This window comes from Peromyscus maniculatus, chromosome 13, assembly GCF_049852395.1.
Source record: "Peromyscus maniculatus bairdii isolate BWxNUB_F1_BW_parent chromosome 13, HU_Pman_BW_mat_3.1, whole genome shotgun sequence".
Lineage (NCBI taxonomy): Eukaryota > Metazoa > Chordata > Mammalia > Rodentia > Cricetidae > Peromyscus > Peromyscus maniculatus.
Window position 1 is genome coordinate 46,142,330 of NC_134864.1, and position 19,663 is coordinate 46,161,992.

The window sequence follows — 19,663 nt, forward strand, 5'->3', positions numbered from 1 at the left end:
ATTTCTATATATACATGAGAATAAAATCTGATGAGATAGCTTTGGAAACTTACTCACTACATCTCATCAACTTCATTTCCAAATATTCACATGTTGTAGGTTTGCTCATAGCTTAGCATCAAAGGAGTATTCTAGGATATAGCAGTACCACTTACAGTAACCCAAAAGAGAAGAATATGTGTTGTCCATCAATGCAGACTTGGAGACACCATGATATCATGCAACAATGAATGTAAACATGGCACATGAAGTTTGTAGACATGATGTTGAACAAAAAAAAGAGAAAAGATGTTAAAATTATATGTAGGTTATTAGTTGTATGACAGCTCTTTTTTCTCCCTTTTACTATTACTACTTAGAACTTTTAAATATAATATGTAGTTGGTCATATGACAGTCAGAGAAGAAATTTGATTCCATACTGCTGGATGTGACTTTGTGACTCAATTCAGATCAACAGAATATAATTGTTTATGGAAGGTTTCTTACCATGACAAAGAGGCCACATATACCCATCCATTCCTTTTAATGATTTCTTTGATTTTGAACATTCCTTTTTATCAACTGAACCCTCTTTTTTATAGTAAAGGAATTGAAGAAATAAGATAAACTGGAATCTAGGACCCTGATGATTGTATACTTTGCAATGTCCTTGAACCATCTAGCCAGAAAAATACATAAAATAAAACAAAATTTTCTCCTTTAAGGTGTTCTGCAATCTCTTATTGAGTAACAGAATATGAATATAAACATATGAAAACAAAAGCCGCTCTTATACCATTAGTTAACATTAGTAAACTAGTGTTTAAATAATCATTAACTTTAAAACAGAATCAATGTTTGATAGTTTCTATGATTTCAGCAACCCCATTATAGAGGTCAGAATTGTACCTTGAAATAGTGAGACAGATCTTAAAGCTAGCAAATCAAAACTAGATATTGAAATTTGTTTTACCTCATTAACTAAATTCAGTATTATTTCCTTCCAGTATACCTCAAACCTTGATATTGGAAGAATGATCTTTATGTTTATCATCTATGTATCTATTGACAAACCAACCCATTCTGTAGACACCCTTTCTATTTACTCATAGCCTACAAAATAGCATTATTTTAATGTGCAAGAAATAGTCATATGCCCTGTGTTATGAGATGATGATATCTGATTTAAGGAGAATTAGTGGATATAAAATGAAAAACTCTAAGGAACTTCCATCAGGACATTATGATTGATTAAATATGAAGAAATGAAATAACCACTGATAGATCTTAATTTGTTTAGAGGGGAGTGTATGAGGTCAGAGAATGATTTATAGGAATCAATTTTCTCCTTCCACAATGTAGGCTTTAGGGATCCAGGGATAAACTCAGTTCACCAGGCTTGACAGAAAGCACCTTTTCTCCCCGAGACGAATTGCTAACCTAGAGTTTCTTTCACATTCTGGTCATTTTCTTAGGAATTATGAAGAAAGAATGATGTATTTCATGGTTTTTAATTCTTGAGGAAACCGCACCAATATAGGGAAGATAAGAAAGGTATCCAGGGTGTGACAGCGTGAGCTCTGTGTCAAATGATGGATAAAATAGTGATATTAAGGATAGCGAACCTCTACATGACTAGTTAGTCACAGGAAAACATTTCAAAGAGCTTAGACTTGAGTCGAAACAATGAAAACTCAGAATCATCTTGTTCACCCAAGCATTTATTAGTAAGTTAGAACAATGTGGCAACATTTCTGGGTTCTGTTACATCAAGGTGTTTTGCGTATATTTTCTATTATAACTTGACTTTCAGCCAATGGGTCTAATAATTTCCTCTTTAAATTACCTTGCTCTGCTTGAAAAACTGTCCACTGTTACTGCCTCCCATTTGGTATTCGCATGCATGAGCTTTTGACTCTGATCACCGAGCTGAAAGATACAGGGTTGCATCACTCATTTACATTATCACCCTCTACCCCCTCCCAATACAAATGTGACATTTCAATTTTGCACACTTCAACTCTCCTTAAATCATCTGTATAAAAACTTCAAAGCTTGATTGATGATGAATGAGCCATTGTCTCCTCAAGCACCCGTTTCTCATTAGCCTTTGGAGTCTCAGCTTATTAATAATGAACCTTGAGGGCTGACCCAGTGGGGTGGCAGCAATTCATTGTACTCCCAGCTGAAAGGTCTGGGTTTGGGAAAGATACAGGAATCCATAGACCAAGTCCATTCTAGAGATGATGTATTAAGTATTACAGGTGGATGATGTGATCTATATTACTTCTGTGTCATTATCTGCCCACAGACTTGTGTGGCTTAAGGTGATGACAGTGAGAAAGATATATTGCTTTGTTTCTGAGAAAGATCCATAAATGCCTGTGCAGCTTCATTTTGAAAATGGCCTTTGTGTGACTTTAGATTTTGACTTCTTTGTTGTGTGCTTTGTCTTGGATAGGTAATATAAGTCTAATATATACATTATTTAGGTGTCTGCGCTGTAACTAGACAAGTGTGATGCTTTTAACCTGTATTATTATTGTCATTTTCATTCTACAGTTGACCTATATGATGCCCTCCTACAAAGTGAGACATTTAGATACATAGCCAGGGATTGATGTAAACAATTTCTTTCCTGTTTATTAGATTTTTATTATATCATTGTGGTTAATAGTTCTTTGAGAGATAGTTACTACCAATACCTGTAAAGAGACCAATGTGTCATATTGTAACTGCATTTACAATTATAATTGCTGTTTTGAAAAAAGAGAGAGATTCAGTCATTTTTATGTAGTAATTAGAAATAGTACATTGGGTGAGAGAAATAATTTCAGCTTTCTAAACCTACCAGGAGGACACATTCATCTGCATTTTTAGTAAGGATGCCACAGCACAGTTAGACTATTTCATATAGGTCTGTAACAAAATACGATTATTTGACCACATTTTATTTTGAAAGAATATATTTACATAATGTCAACAATTCTACTAAAAGAAGCTATCTGGCAACCCACTATAATAACCAGTTTTGAGAAAGTGGCTAACAAAATAATTTATTTGAATAACAAAATCATTATTTTCATCAGACTCATGAAAGGATATTTAAATGAAAAAAGTCAATGGTAAGTGTTTTTTCTGGATTTGAAGATGTAAGCTGTTCCTATTCTCTTTCAAAAGTCATATCAGCACTTTGTATTTTCCTAAAAATAATTTCAGAAGCTCCATTATGTAGACTAAAAAAATTGAGTATTACAGTATAATTTTAGGCTTTTCCATAGTATATACTAGGTAATTTGTGTAAGCTTAAGAAAATTGGGACCAACTACAATAACTCAAAGTCATCATTATTCATGTAGTAACTAATAACCGAGTTTGATAGATAAAATGGACTTTTTATACCACTAAAATTTGTTAAAATGACTCATAATTATTAAACATGCTCTCTACAGTAATCCTGTATAAGTTTTGAGCATTTTATATAGTAACATTTATTTCATTTCGGTTAACAAGTAGTCTAACCATAAAATTACATATGGATGTATTTAATTTACTTTATATTCAATAAATTCTACTATCTATAGATTTTAACTTAGTAAACATCTGTTGTATATCTCAATATTGCAATACCCAGTACCGGGATACAAGTTTGACAAACAGGACTTTCTGACTTAAACACAGATTCAGATAAAATGATTTAAGTTGTTTATGGAAAAGGTTATCTTTCATCATTAAGTTTACTTAGTCACAATGCAAATTAAAACTAGAAGATTCAGCGTAAGTTAGCTGATGAATGTTGGCATGAAAATACATGGCTAATGTTTGTTCATATAAGCAAAGGTATGCATTGGGCAAAGACTGCCCAATGGTAGGTGTTGCAAAGACAGTTATGAACCATGTCCCTTAACTTCACGAAGCTTAGTCTAGTCATATTTAAGTTTAAAATAATGTTATATATGTGTTTTTAAAGTTAAATCCCATAGTTACATTACAGCATAATGTAAATTGTTATTTCCTTACTCCAAGTATAAAAACATTTATTCCATCTTTCACTTGACCCCTATATATTTAGTGAGAAAAACTTGAGATGCAAATATATTTAAGTGTTTAATGGGGTTTTTCAGTAATGAATGATACTTTTATTTTTACAGAATGCCATATCTAATATAACTTTAACATTTATTAGTAAGAATCAGTTCTGTTTTGAGAAATTACTGGAAATAGTTTCATACAATATAGTAAGAAAACACAAAGCTTCTCCTATGCCAATTGATTAAATGGCCAAGAATCTCTGTGTATCTTTCTTAATTTACTCTGATATGTATTTAGAACAGATCATGAGTACAGTGAGATGAGATTGTGTGGTAGAGTATTATTTTAAGGTGTGTTACTTTTGTTTATGTTGCATCTGTTTAACTCTGTGAAGCTGGGTTACTGTACCTGTGTACAATACCTCCTGGTCTAATAAAAAACTGGCCAATAGCGAGGCAGTAGAAAGGACAGGCAGGGCTGGCAGGCAGAGAGTGTAAATAGAAGGAGAAATCTAGGAAGGGTAATTGGAGATCTAGCAGCCAGAGGAGGAGGGTGACTCCAGGGGCCAGCCACCCAGCTACACAGCAAGCCACAGAGTAAGACTAAGATTTACAGAAGTAAGAGAACAGGAAAATCCCAGAGGTAAAAGGTAGTCAGAATAAGTTAAGGAAAGCTGGCAAGAAACTAAGCCAAGCTAAGGCCGGGCATTCATAATTAATAATAAGCCTCCGTGAGTGATTTATTTGGGAGCTGGGTGGCGGGTCCCCCCAAAAAAGATCAAAGACCAATTAACAACAATATAATTGCCTTGAACTTCTTCACTTATTTCACACTGATAGCCACTCTGCTAAACCTGAACTCATGCCTCTTTGTCCATAAAATTCATTCATTGTTTTTCCTCTCTTCCTTTTAATATAGAACTCTTTTTTAATCTCGATCCTAAAATTTAATTGTTACTTATTTTAGCTTCATGTTAGGGAAAAGTAAACTGTGGCTATGAAACAGGTGGGTTTTTTTTCAAATAAATCTTCAATAAAACAAGTAAAAACACTGCTGCTTTTATAAGTTACTAAAGATAGATATCAATACAAGTGACTTTATTGGTACTTTTTCAGAGTAAGATCTCCCCAAATCCTCCTGTTTTTCTGGTAATTTTGTCCTGTCTGGCAGTAATTTAAATCCTTCATCGTCAATCATATCAGGGTACTCTTTCATTAGTATATTTGTATGGGTAGGAATCATCCCATAGATGTTTCATATTTGAAAAATAATCTAATCAAGTATTTTCTCACAAGTGATATAATATTTTATACATTTATAATGTTATAAAAATCAGACAAAACTTTAAATCATATTTAAAGATAATTCTAAGATTATTTCCTGAAAATATTTTTATAGACAAGTATTTAAAATGTGACATCCTACAGTATATTCCTGTAAATGTCGATGAAAACTTACTTTTTTATGATTGTGGGATTTTGTCATTCAAAAGTGGAGAAAAATATATGTCATAAAGGCAAAACAGCTATTTACACTGAAACAAAGAAACTATTCCATATTGAAAGCTAAAAATGTATAAATCTCCCCACTGAATTGTTTGAGGAAGCTGGCTTTCAGCTCTTTCATGGCAAAAAGTACCATCCAGATTGACCATGACTGTGCCTTAGTTCAAAATTTTAGTCTGTAAGCTTGTTTTTAAATTATTATTGTCTCTTTTCTATATCCCTTTTCCAAGAAAAAGCCAAACTCTCCAATGAAATATTTCTAAGAAACAAAGGTTAATAATAGTAGTAGATTAATTCTGCTGAAGAAAGAGATTTGAGAAGATTATTATTCATCATAATACAATCTGATTCTATTTGAGAATATCCAGCTAGGGAGAAGTAGAAAATGGACAGTGTGTTTCTTCCATGTGAACAGTTTGAGTTAAAATGCTACTCTTGAAAACTAAGGTTGTTTTCTTTTGTTTGTTTTCATAATGTTTGAACTACTACCTCACTCCTGGTGGGTTTTTTTTTTCAGTACAACTTTTCTAAATGTAGACTGAAAAATAACCTTCATTTCCTGAATCGCAGTCGAGATACTCTTTCTTTTTACCTAATGAAGAATTATTCCTAGACCTGAAGAGTATCTCACAGTGCCTTATGAGAAAGCTATTAGTATAAAATCTGTGCACATTTTCCCATAGAAACTTAATGCCAAACATTAATACAGAGATTCTTTTTACAATCAACCTTACATCTCCCTTCTGCTCTGATGAAGGTTGAATGGTTGGGTCATGAAAAATAATGAACTAGGTTTTAGAAGAAGAAAGATGATCTAATTCCCCCTTGTTTCTTTTTTTCCTCCTCTTCAAGAAGTGGAACCAACAGGCAGTGAAAAGATTGATGATGAGAATGGAACTGAGTTTGAAATGGAACTCTTTGAAAAATGTAAATTAATCTAGAGGATTTTATACATGCAGAGCCACCAGGTTCTTTGAATGTGCCACCAACTTTGCATCAGCAAATGCTACTCTGCTGTTACATATTCCTATGTTCATTCATTTCACACTGGTTTAAGAGAGCTCTTAAATATTTAGCTCAGACCAGGCCCACAAAAAGGAGAAAATAACAATATTACAAACTCTGAAGAACTGCATAAGGAAGATGACTCTCTAGGTACAAAGGAGCCTGACTCTCTTTCCACAATGTTACATTCTAGAATTTATTGGTTAGCAATATGTCCTTAAACTGCTGTTTCCTTTGTCTTTCATAAAGTACCAATGAAAAATTTTTTGAATAACGAAATGCAGTTATTATTTACATTTTATTTTTTAGTGAATTTTAAGATAATATACTCATTATACACAATGATAGATTTCATAGATATCTTACATGAGTACATCACGTACATCTACTATCTAAACTCTTATTCTCCTTGTCTCTGTGCACCTCCTATTAATCTCATTTGTTCCCCATATCTCTTCTTTACCTACATTCCCAATTTTCATGCATTTATGTTCTTATCTTCCTATAAAATATCTAAGCTCTACAAATAAAAAAGAACATTTGATATTCATCTTCCTGCATCGGATATTTCATTTAGTATCATTATCTCTAGTTGTATTTCCAGCAAATGACATGATTTTATTCTTCTTCATAGCTAAACAAAGTACCATTCTGTATATACAGCATTTTTTCTCTATCCACTTATGGCTTTGTGTATACCAGGAAGAGCCTTCTGTTTCTTCCCCATCAGAACATTATGTCTTAGATAACATAGCCATTCTGTATCTAGAGTGGATAATACAAGCACTCAGAAAACCAAGGAAGGAAACTGACTCTGTACAGCAGCTGGTCCAACACTGCATCTAATCCTACCTTTTGCAAAGATGCTTACTTGTTTTTCTTAGTTTGTTGATGGAGTTTCCAAATGATCATATAATGATTCTAAGATTATATCCTGGACAACAGAGAGAAACTCTAGTAGATAATAAGCAGGACAGCACTATTTGTATATCTAATTTCTTTAAAATAACATTTTTCAGAGGAGCTATCTTAATTTTTCTGAATAACTTAAAGGTATTTGAAAGAAGGTCTTTATATGTCATCATACACTGTGCCTGGGGAATACTTTAAGTAATCAGTATTAGTTGTTTAATAGAAAATCAAGTAAAAAGTAGCCTTCATGGAATTTTATATCTTTTCCAGGTTCCAGTGCCAAACAGGAATGATATATCATCTTGCTTTGTGTTATTTTTAATTATTGACCAATCTATTGATAACATTTCAAGTGGGAATGAACATTTTATAACAGAACATTTAATTTTTATTTTTTACTTTATGCTTATTACTAAAGTATGGGCTCTATTAAACATCAGATTTAATAAAGCCTAAAGAAGGCACATTTGAAAATGGTACCAAAGATCTTGAGACTTCACAGTCTGTGGCCATGGAATGATATTTTTGGAAATTTATTTTAATGATTAATTAAAGAAAAAACAAAATAACAAGAGTTCTATTAAATAACATTAATTAGTTCATATTCTGGTATGTTATATTATCATTAAATAAAATAATAATTGTAATTCATTACTTAATATGTAATATTAAACCAAAGTAGTAGATTATGAAATACTACAAGTGATACTGTTATAAATTCAGAGTAAAGTCACAGATACTAAAAATATTTCTATCAAAATATTGAAGGTTTGTCCATTAGAATTGTTTATATTTTGGGTCTATACTTTTCAACCTTCTGAAGTATTGAAATCAAGGTAAGTGAATCAATGATAATATTTCTAGAACCTGGCTCATAATATGACTCTAACACTGAAAATAATTTGAACAGTGCCTTTCAGATGGCTAACATTTTTTAAAAACAAATTGATGGTTGGTTTTTGTTTCCAATACAGAAATTCTAAATGGTGGCGTCTATGTAGACCAGAACAAATTCCTGTGTTATGCTGATACCATACACTGGCAAGATATTGTTCGGAACCCATGGCCTTCCAACATGACTCTGGTGTCAACTAATGGAAGCTTTGGATGTGAGTAGCACTTTCCCATCATCCGGTTTTAACATCTGTTTATCTATCTATCATCTATCTATCTATCTATCTATCTATCTATCTATCTATCTATCTATCTATCTATCTATCTATATCTGTCTGTCTGTGTGCGTGCGTGTGTGCGTGCGTACGTGCGTGCGTGCGTGCGTTTGTGTGTGTGTGTGTGTGTGTGTGTGTGTGTGTGTGTGTGTGTGTGTGTGTGTGTTTCTGTATGTCTGTCTGTGTCACAGTGCATCCATAGAAGTCAGACGACAACCTGTGGGAATTGTTTCACTTCTTCCAGCAAATAGGGCATAGGGATTGAAATCATGTCATCAAACTTGAGGTCTAACCTCTATCTGCTGACTCATCTCACCAGCCCACATCGTCCTCTCTAATGTCTTAATATTCTTTTCCCCTGTTTTATAGTGAACATCTTATCTTGTTCAGCATGCCAATGGTGATATTTTGATGTCTGAATCCATTATAAAGATCAGTTATTTCTTCTTACAGTTGTATGCCATACAGCAGATCGCTGACCAGAATCAATCTTCTAATTACTCTCTTTCAGAATTTTCAAACCTTGATTTCTCACTAATGCCCGATTGATAACGTTGGGCTGTGGTGGTACATGCCTTTAATCCTAGCACTCAGGAGGCTGAGGCAAACAGATCTCTGAGTACAAGGCCAGCCTGGTCTACAAAGGGAATTCTAGGGCAGCCAGGGCTACACAGAAATTCTGTATCAAAAACAAAAAAGAAAAGCAAAAAATCAATTCACAACAATGCAAAATGAGTCACTATAGCATTCATATATAAGAAACACTTTACCTTCATTTTAAATCAGAAATAAACTACTGAATTCTCAATTTTTTTAAAGGTATAGTACTACTTCTACCAGAGAGGATTGTTTTTTTAGATTAATAGTATTTAATATGATGAAATGATAAGCAAATAGTATCTGAACTATCATCAAAACCCGTGCCAATGATTCTGTCTGGAATCTCTTTCATTTTTATAAAGCAGGCTTTGTTGTCACACATTTATTATTACTGACATTTGTATGAGAACTGAATCTTTATCAAGTATTAACCTGGGTTTTAAATTTCTCAATCTATTATTATATATTTCCCACCTGAAATCATAACTCTCTCCACATAGTTTCATAATTATTTGCAATAGTGCTGATTGTGTTATGACTCTTTTATGGGAAATCAAACTCCAAGGGACAATTATTAAATTTCATGATGGCCGTAATAACATAATGGGGAAATATGAATGTATTTGATCAAAACTGACAGCTGTGTTTTTAATAAAAGGCTAAAACTCCCTTTTTTATGAAAGTAGAGTAACATAATTTTCTTGTCATCTTTAAACAGAAATTTGTTTGAGATTCTGTCTTTGTAGTTTTCAAGTTATCTAACAGGTAAAATTTCTTGTGCATTTTTTAAAATCTGCTTGTGCTAACAGTGGGAAAGATGTAATTTGGAAATGGCTACTGTTCTCAGGTGGCTGTGATAAAGGAGTATCATATGGGGAGGGGGTTGTATTCATTGAATGGGGAAAAGGCCTGCTGACTCCCTGCTTCTCAGAACGACTAGCCTTTAAGGCATAAACGAGATCATGCAAGAATAAAGTCTGAGCCAGAAGCCAGAAGGAAATTTGCCCAACCCCCTTACTGGGTTTAAAGCAGGAAAGGTCTATGGGGTTTGTACACTTTCACAGATGGTATCCCTTTGTGCTGATCTTTTGGAGGGCTAATGTGGATGGTTATGCCTATAATTAGGCAACTGTGGCTACACTTTTTGTTTTGCATGCAAAAATATCAGATGCAAAAATTAAAAATGCAGACTAGGTTCGTAATCAATGGTCCTTTACAGATTAGCCATCTATTGTTGTCAAAATGTTATTACCAGCTCTAGATGGTAAATCATTCCATCTACTATATGATGTTGTATCTAACAATAATGAATTAACTATTGTTTAAATACTACTTTTCTATGGTTTTATTTTGCTAACAGAGAAAAATGAAAAAAAGATAAACACTATATGATGCCTCCAATATTGAATACATTGATATAGTTTACTTACAATAATCATATTTGAAGAAACAAAATGCAAAGTGTAGCTATTCAGGGTCTGAGAAGGGGAAATCAAGGCTGCTGTTTAGTTGGCTCATAACTGCAATTTTACTAAATTAAAGAGTTCTGAGGAGTCATTTCACACAGAAGTGTGAATTTATCCATACCGCTGACATACAAAATTTAAAAGTTAAAATCAACAATTTTGTGATATCTTTTTTCATCATAATCAATAATAAGTAAATGAATAATGTACCCGAAATGTAATATGGATATAATCTGTGGTTTCTGTTTTCCACAATACAGTTGTCACTACTATGTAGTTTGGTACATATATTTGTAATTGATGAAAATAATAACTTTAGCTGGGCATGGTGGCACATGCCTTTAATCCCAGCACTCAGGAGGCAGAGGCAGGCAGATCTCTTTGAGTTTGAGGCCAGCCTAGTCTACAGAGTGAGTTCCAGGATAGGCTCCAAAGCTACACAGAGAAACCCTGTCTTTGGAAAAACCATTTTAAAGAAAAGAAAATAATAACTTTAATAAGTAATGAATAGAGACTATATCCTCAAAGAAAAACAAAGAAAATAGAAAGTATATCTATTCATGTTAAAGCATTTCTAAATTCTCTCCCATAATTTTAGGAATCTAATGAATCTGGTCTGACATGTGTGCTTGTTTGTCTTGCTACCAGTGTTAACAATGTGCATGCTAGATGTCTTTCCAATAAAGTATGACCACAACTGTGACCTGAAACTCTGCCATTGTGACTAACAGTAAACAAAACTAAATGGCTTAGGATTTTCAGTAAATTTACATCTATTTCCTGGCTTTATGAACTGAGTTTTCTAGTTTAGAAGTAGCTCCTTTCTTCTTCTGCTTGACATAAGAAATTTTAATCATGCTTTAAGATATTCATTAGGATATTTGTCCAAGAAATTTAGTCTTCCTGAGGTCTCATTCCAGAGATGCAGGGATGGTTCAACATATTTAAATCAACAAATTTGTCCATCTCATAAATAGTCTCAAAGTCAAGAATCATACGATTATGTAATTAAATACAGAAAGGGTCTTCGATGAAATCCAACATCCCTTCCCAATAAAAGATATGGAGGGTTTAGCAATCCAGGGATTATACCCCAACATAATAAAGGTTATATATAACACAACTACAGTCAACATCATGCTAAAAGTGGAAAAACTGAAAGCATTTCTGCTAATGTCAGGAAGACGATAAGGACATCTACTCTCCATTCCTATTTGATAATTTGTAAGAGTGCTTAAAGTTTTAGGTTGGTAAAACAAGAAATAGAAAAAAAATCCAAAATTTTTATTGGAGGCTCAAAAATCCATGGATAGGCAAAAATAAATAAATAAATAAATAAATAAATAAATAAATAAATAAATAAATGAACACTCTCAAAAAATATTATTGAAAATATTTCACAAAATATATCCTTATGTATATTATTATGTATCACTTATTCATAATATGAATATGCAAAACATTTAAAGAGAAACATGTTCTTTGTTGAAAAGTATTTGATATGTAATTGAAATGTAAATAAAAGGTTTATTATACATATTAAAACTAGTTATAATGATACAAACCTATCAGATATATCACATAACTAAATTGTTTTTCAGAACCAAATATCAACTTACCACAGAATAAGGATGGGAGATTGACAATTTGTACATAGTACCTGCTTTACACACAGAATTTCATAAATTAATCTTTTTCTGAACAAGATGTTCAGACAGCTTTAATTCCTGAACATTATAATTTTTCTTTTATTGAATCCTATTTGCCTTAAAAATTACCATACCCAACTGCACAATATGTTCACAAAAGAACTCTCGAGTTAGAAGAAAAACAGTCTGAAAATAGAATTTAACTAGAATTATTACAATATCACTCTTATTACACCTTTGATATTATAGTATTTATATGAAATAGATGTACTCTTTTAATGTTGGACTTTGGTATACAGTTAAAATGCAATCAAGACAGATATAGACAACTTCAATTTATGTAAATTCATACATGCAATCAAGTTATAGGAATTTAAGAAATATTTTAAAGTCAGAGCTTAAATTAGGGGTAAATGTAATACACATTGGAATGTGTAAGTTAATTTACATGAATTGAAGACGTAACATTTTAAGAAGTACTGTAAAATAGATTTTTCACAAATTTCACCTAGTAAAACATTTTAAATACCCTTAATATTGTTTTTCTAATTCAGATAGATACAACAATCCTAACAAAGTATTAGTAACAGAACTAGCATACAATCTAAGAATGTGTGTTACAATAGACTACATTAATTCCATGTGTCAGTTCTGTTGTTAATCCGAAAGTGAGGTCCTGAGATAATAGTAAAGTACAGCAAAGCAAAATATCAGATATATATATAAAACTATCACATCAAAATTGGACAAGACAAACCAACAGAAGGAAAAGAGCCCAAGAAAAAGGCCCAAGAATTAGAGACCCACTATTTAACACACCCAGGAATAAAAATTAAAAAAAAAAAAAAACAAAAACAAAAACAAAAAAAAAACCCACTACACTGGAAGCCATAATATATACAGAGAGAACCTGTAGCAGCCCCTTACAGGTCCTGTGCATGCTGCCTCAGCCTCTGTGAATTCATATTAGCCTTGATCACGTTGATTTAGAGGACCTTGTTTTCTTTGTGACCTCCATCTGCTCTGGCTCTTACTTTTTTTTTTGCCTTCTCTTCCATGGGCTCCCCAGAGTTCCAAGGGGAGAGATTGTGTTCCAAGATCTCTCTCTCTCTCTCTCTCTCTCTCTCTCTCTCTCTCTCTCTCTCTCTCTCTCTCTCTCTCTCTCTCTCTCTCTCTCTTCTCTCTCTTCTCTCTCTCTCTCTCTCTCTCTCTCTCTCTCTCTCTCTCTCTCTCTCTCTCTCTCTCTCTCTCTCTAATAGCTGACTGTGAATCTCTGTATTTGTTTCCATCTGCTGCAGAATGAAGCTCTCTGATGATGGCTGAACAAGGCATTTATGGATGATTATAGCAGAGTATCATTAGGAGTCATTTTATCACTATTTTTTAGACCAGTAGTATTTGGTTTTTCCTAGGTTCCTGAGATATCAAGTCTGTGGTTCTTGGTCACCCATGCAGTATCAGATAGGAGTTAGATCTTGTTGAGTAGGCCTTAAGTCAAATCAGATATAGGTTGGTTACTCCCAAAGCTTTGTGCCATTGCCCTAGCATATCTTGCAGGCACGACATCATTGCAGATAAAGGATTTGAAGCTCAGTTTATGTTTCTGATTTACTTTTGGTAGCACCCAGAGTACCCTCCTGTATGAAAGATGCCAGCAAGTAGAGGTGAAGGCTCTATGTAGGCATCAAGTCAACTTCTTCATATTCAATGAGTTATGTGAGTGTTGTGAGTTTGTGGAAAACAATCCCTTGTCTTTGTTGTTTGGAGCTTCTCATGGAATCCATTGGCCCACACACAATTAGATGTAACCCAATCCCAGTACTGGAAGCTTTGTCTGGTAACAAGGGATGGCCAGTTTGTGCTCTGTTTTATCTCTTAAGGGGTAGAAGAGAGGTGGGGGGAAGGGACAGGAGGCAAGGAAGGAGGGGAAACTGTTGTCAGTATTAAAATAAGTGAAAAAAATAATTTAAATAATCTCTTTTTTAAAAAAAGAAGAAGCCTGACTTTTCTAATGAGGTCAGAAAGGGAGTCGGTCCAGATGGGAGGCAGGGTGGGGAGAAACTGGGACGAATGAGAGGGAGGGATAATCAGGATATATTATGTGAGAAATGAACCTATTTTAAATAAAAGGGAGGGAGAGAGAGAGAGAGAGAGAGAGAGAGAGAGAGAGAGAGAGAGAGAGAGAGAGAGAGAGAGAAGTATGGAACTATATATAAAAATAATAATTAAAAATTTTAAAATAGTAAAAGGTAAGGTGAAAGTATAAAAGATTTTCTTGTTAGAGTTTGAGATATTTCCCTATGCCACAGGAAAATCTGCCCTAAAGAGACACACCATTACCCCATTGGAAGCCTAGTTCGTCATATACAGCAGATGTTGCCTTTTACTCTACAGAATCTTACAATGCATATATCCACTCTGCATATATTCTAGTGAAATGTAAAAGTTAGATAAAAATAATGAAACTCACGTTGTATAATATCACAACAACAACAACAATAATAATAACAATGATAATTTTTGAAGGCATTCATCTCTTGATCTATAAGTAGAGGGTCCCAAGTAAGTGCATGTCCCAAGGACACGATGAGGAGTAAGCTCAGCTCACCTCTCACTGGTGTCCTCTTGCTTTGTCCTAGATACCAACGTGAATTGTTTGACTCTAGAAACAAAAGCTTCAAAACGGATCCTGTTTTCATCCTATGTGATAACTTCTTAATCAACTTTTCAAACAATGTCTATAAATTTAAAGAACTATAATTAATTTCTGAATTCTAAACAAGGGTAATTTATTTCTCAGCAGTACTTCACTTTACTTCTTGGGGACAGAAGAGAGAAATTTTTATCTTCAAATTGTAGTGGAGACCTTCCTTAGCTCATCTGAAAGTCTTTTAGATTCAATGTTATTTATTATAAATAACTATATATGCATGAGTATATAAAAGATAAAATGTCTAAATCTCTTTAATATTTTCCAATTTTGTGGAATACAGGTTTTTAAAGTATGTCCTTATGATGATCTGGATTTCCTCAGTGTCTGTTGTTATGTACCACTTTTCATTTCTAATTTTGTTAATTTGTGTATTCTCTTTCTGTCTTTTCGTTAGTTTAGGGTATGTCTATCTTCTTGATTTTCTCAAAAAACCAACTATTTCATTGATTCTTTGTATTGTTCTCATTGTTTCTATTTTATTAATTTCAGCCCTCAGTTTTATTATTATTATTCTTACCTTCCACTCCCCTTAGGTGTGCTTATTACTTTTTATTCTAATGCATTAAAGTGTGCTGTTAAGTTGCTATATAATTTGCTCCAATTTTTTCAAATGTAGACACTTAATGCTATGAACTTTCCTCTCTGCAGCACTTTCATTGTGTCCCATAAGTTTGGGTATCCTGTGTATTCATTTTCATTGATTTCTAGAAAGTCTTTAATTTCTTTTTTTCTGTTTTGACCCATTTTTCATCCAGTACAGACTTATTCAGTTTCCATGAGTCTGTAAAATTTCTGTTGTTGTTGATATCCAACTTTAATCTGTAGTGGTCTGATAGGAAGTTATTTCAATTTTCTTTTGTGTGTAAAGATTTGCTTTGGGTCTGAATAGATGGTGTTTTGCACCATGAGATGCAAAATTTCCATGAGATACTGAGAAGAAGGTATATTTCCTTTGTGTCTTGTTGAAATGTGGAGGCTGTCCTCAAATGGTGGATGGACTCTAAGTCAATTTCTTGTTTGTTCTTTACACTTACTTAAGTAAGCGTCTGCTCATTATTAGACATTCAAATTACTATATTCAAATTAGGTTCCTAATAAATCACTTACATAAATAAGACTCCACCTACAAATGTTCAAAATATGTTAGATACATTTGGTTTATAATGTCTGTTAGCTTCAGCATTTCTCTGTTTAGTTTTTGTCTGGATGACCTGTCCGTTGCTGAGAGTTGACTATTGAAGTCTCCCGGTATCTTTGTGTGAGAGTCAATACATTATTTAAGCTTTAGTAGTGAGTTTAATAAAAAAGAGAATGACAGATATTTGGAACTTAGTGACAAACACTCTCCCTGTCCTCATTGCATTTCATAACAAACACAATATTTTTATTTTCCCTTAATAACGCACATAAAGATGGTATTCTGTTCTCAAAATTCCTTTTTTGATTTGAAGATAGATGTATATAGCACTGGCTTACTATAAGATTTCTATGTCTGAACCTGATAAGCAAATCCTATTGTGGAGCATATACTAAAGGATATATATGATTAGAGCTCAGTATTTATTTTTTCTTTAGTATTGAAAAAAAGTATAATTAGTTTTCTTTTAATTTAAATTTTTTGCTTGTTTGTTTTGTTTGAAACAAGGTCTCATTGACCAGGCTAATCTGAAAGTTGTGATTCTCTGGCCTAGAAGAATACCTTCACTGATTTTTAAATTTTAAATTTCAAATATCATATTATAAAATATCAAACTAATATTAGATGAATTGATTAACAGTACGATATCTTTTATGATATTCCAAAATTTGGTATTTTATATCCCCACAGAAAGCTTTGATTTGTTCTTATATTTATGAATATCTCAAGAATACTAAGCCTGGAAAAATTAAGAATGTAATCAGAAATGATAGGTTAATAAAAACAGTTAAATTTCTTACATAAATTACAGATTGCTGATTAAAACTGAGATTAGGGGAGGTGGTCCTCCCCAGGGAAGAGCAACCAATTCATTTTCTAATGCCAAACAGTAAACATGAAAACATATATACAATTAACTATATGAACTCAAGGGATTATATTGTAAAATGTGTGTATATATATATATATATATATATATATATATATATGCATGTGATAACAATGAATGAAAAGAGAGGCCATGAATTTGAAATAGATTAGGGAAAGGGTTGTGTGACGTGTGAAGGGAGGGAAAAGAAAGGAGAAATGCTGTGAGTAAATTACAATGTCAGAAAAATGTTGGATTTATATAAAGCAAAAGACTCAACGTGAGTAGATAAGGAACACATTATGATTCAAACTAGTGATTAATAAATGTAAAGATTTACCAAGCACCACAAAGTTGATTTTCTTTTAAATGCAGCACAAATTGTAGATAGCACCTATTCTAACACCTATTTGGTGTTTTCAAGCAACGGTGAATTGGATGACAGGTACACCGACTCTGATCAGAGTCACCCTGCTGCATCCTTTCTGATTTGTTTTGAGTGCGAGAAAAACCGTGTCTGTCCTGCTCTTCTACCGCCCCTCACAGATTTCATTACTGTGTGAATGTCCATCTTTTTCCAGCAAAGTGACTTCAAGGAACTCAATTTCACAATGGAGTGGTATTTCCAGGGTTTTCTGTCCCTTCTCCATTTCTTCTAAATTCTTACTATTTTAATAAAGCTTGAAGCAAAGAAAGCTGCTTACACACAACGTGAAACTTTTAGCAGATACGTTCAAATAGTTCCCTTTTAGTGACACTTCGAAAGTTAATACACGGGCCTTCTCTTTCTTATTTTGGCTGTCTCTAAACCACTTTCTTCCTAATATTTTCAGCAGAGGTGGGGAAACTGCTTGCTGGTTGTCTCACAGAGCAGAGACAGGGCTGTCCTATCTCTGCAGGGACCAGGGTGAAGCTGAATAAAGAAGATCAAGCTGCTGACCTGCTAACAGAGCTTTTGAACCCAGATTGCTGTTAGGAGCTCTATGCAGCTCTTATTTAATTCTCCTGCCTGGCAAGAACAAATTATGTTCTATTTAGGGGTGATTCTTTTGCCAATTGTAGGTGCTCTTTTTAAGTAGGGGAGAAAAAAGTGGAGAGGAAATTATGCAGTGACATTTCTCTTAAAGTTCTGTTTAAAATACAAGTAAAAGAAATATATAAAAGAAATAAAAAGCATGGATAAAAGCACACAAAAGAAAAGCCATCTTAAAACTAGGTCCTCCGATCTGCCGCTCTTATTTTCCTACTTCTTCATGCTTTATTAAACAAAGATTTTAATGTAGGATTCCTTTCTCAGAAATATTTCCTATAGAATTAATTCAAATTAATTGGAGCATATGTATTCCTTCAGTAATAAGAAGTAGAATACAGCGTTAAACTGTGTGTCTAAATTACATGACAGTGTATGTTTTCCAGAGTAACGAAATTGACTTTACAAGGAAAAACCCTTCAAAAAATGTAAATGATTTTAAAGAAAGGCAGCTCTGATACCAATCACTGCTTCATTTCTCAATTTCATTAAATTCACATACCGCATTGGAAATACTGCCATTTTCTTAGAATAAACAATGCCTAAATAAACAGAGATCTGCATACTTTCGCTCAGTGAGAAATATTAATATTCATTTATATCATTCAATTTTATATATTTTTATGAAATAGAAAATCACTTAACTACCACAATGTTTTATAACCAAATACACATGTAGTTATTGAGATAGGTAGTGGTGTGGACAAGGACACATTTCTAATGTCCTTAACATTCACATGTGACACCATGTTGTCCTTTTCATCTCTTTCATCGCATACACCACAGGTTTCCACAACGTTTCCCAGCCATCTTCTTCTGAGTCCAGACAAGCTATCTCGTAAGTGGCTTTGAATAATACTAGTCTTTGCTCATTATCTCATTTCACAGCCTTACCTGGTGGTTGGCTTCTTTGCCTCCTAAAGCCCAGTAGATATCAACATTTTTACTAACCTCATCATAAACCAGGTATTATATGAAATAAAGCTTGTTTTTTATATGTATGTTTCAATATCTTCAGGATAGTCATTCCTCCTTAATGTAAATGATGGTTCTGTTCTTGACAGTAACAATAATTAGAGACTTAGTTATCTTGGTTGAGTGTTTGGACGTTGGAACATATATTACTGGGTTGAATCCCAAACATATCACTTCATGTATGATAAAAGTTATTACTCTTCCTGGCATCATCATACCAATCAGCAATAGTATGTTCCTTTGAATGTTTTCATGAGAAATACAATACCTAGAACCACATTTTCTCTGTATAGGTTAAAATTAGAATGCATCTAAGCTGAATTACCTGATGATAATTTTGATATTATCTTTCAAATAGTTACAAAACCAAAGTTTCAGTTTGGAAAATAAAAATCTGCAGCTTAATTACAGGCAATTTGGTTTATGCTTGTTTTTAAAAGTCTGTAAAAGAATACTGTAAATGTATAGTCAGTGGCTTGAAAAACCATTTTTTTTCTATAAACATAAACTCAATTTCCAGGTCTTTCCTGTATTATAGCACTAAGAAAACCAGCTGAAATAGCTTGTTGATAAAAATCAGACTTTTTAATATGTTACTAATCCATTATCCTTGAATTTCA

The 19,663-nt window shown here is 33.1% G+C and overlaps 1 protein-coding gene across 7 annotated transcripts in view; it reads left to right on the plus strand.

Annotated features, from left to right (window-relative positions):
* The window catches only part of Erbb4 (erb-b2 receptor tyrosine kinase 4), a 1,076,808-nt gene that overhangs the window by 686,778 nt on the left and 370,367 nt on the right, over positions 1–19,663 (plus strand). For all 7 annotated transcript variants that reach the window (XM_006989868.4, XM_016008144.3, XM_016008143.3 and 4 more), the window contains exon 4: positions 8,410–8,544. In XM_006989868.4, coding sequence (XP_006989930.1) covers positions 8,410–8,544 — 135 coding nt within the window. The remainder of the gene's footprint in view (positions 1–8,409; positions 8,545–19,663) is intronic.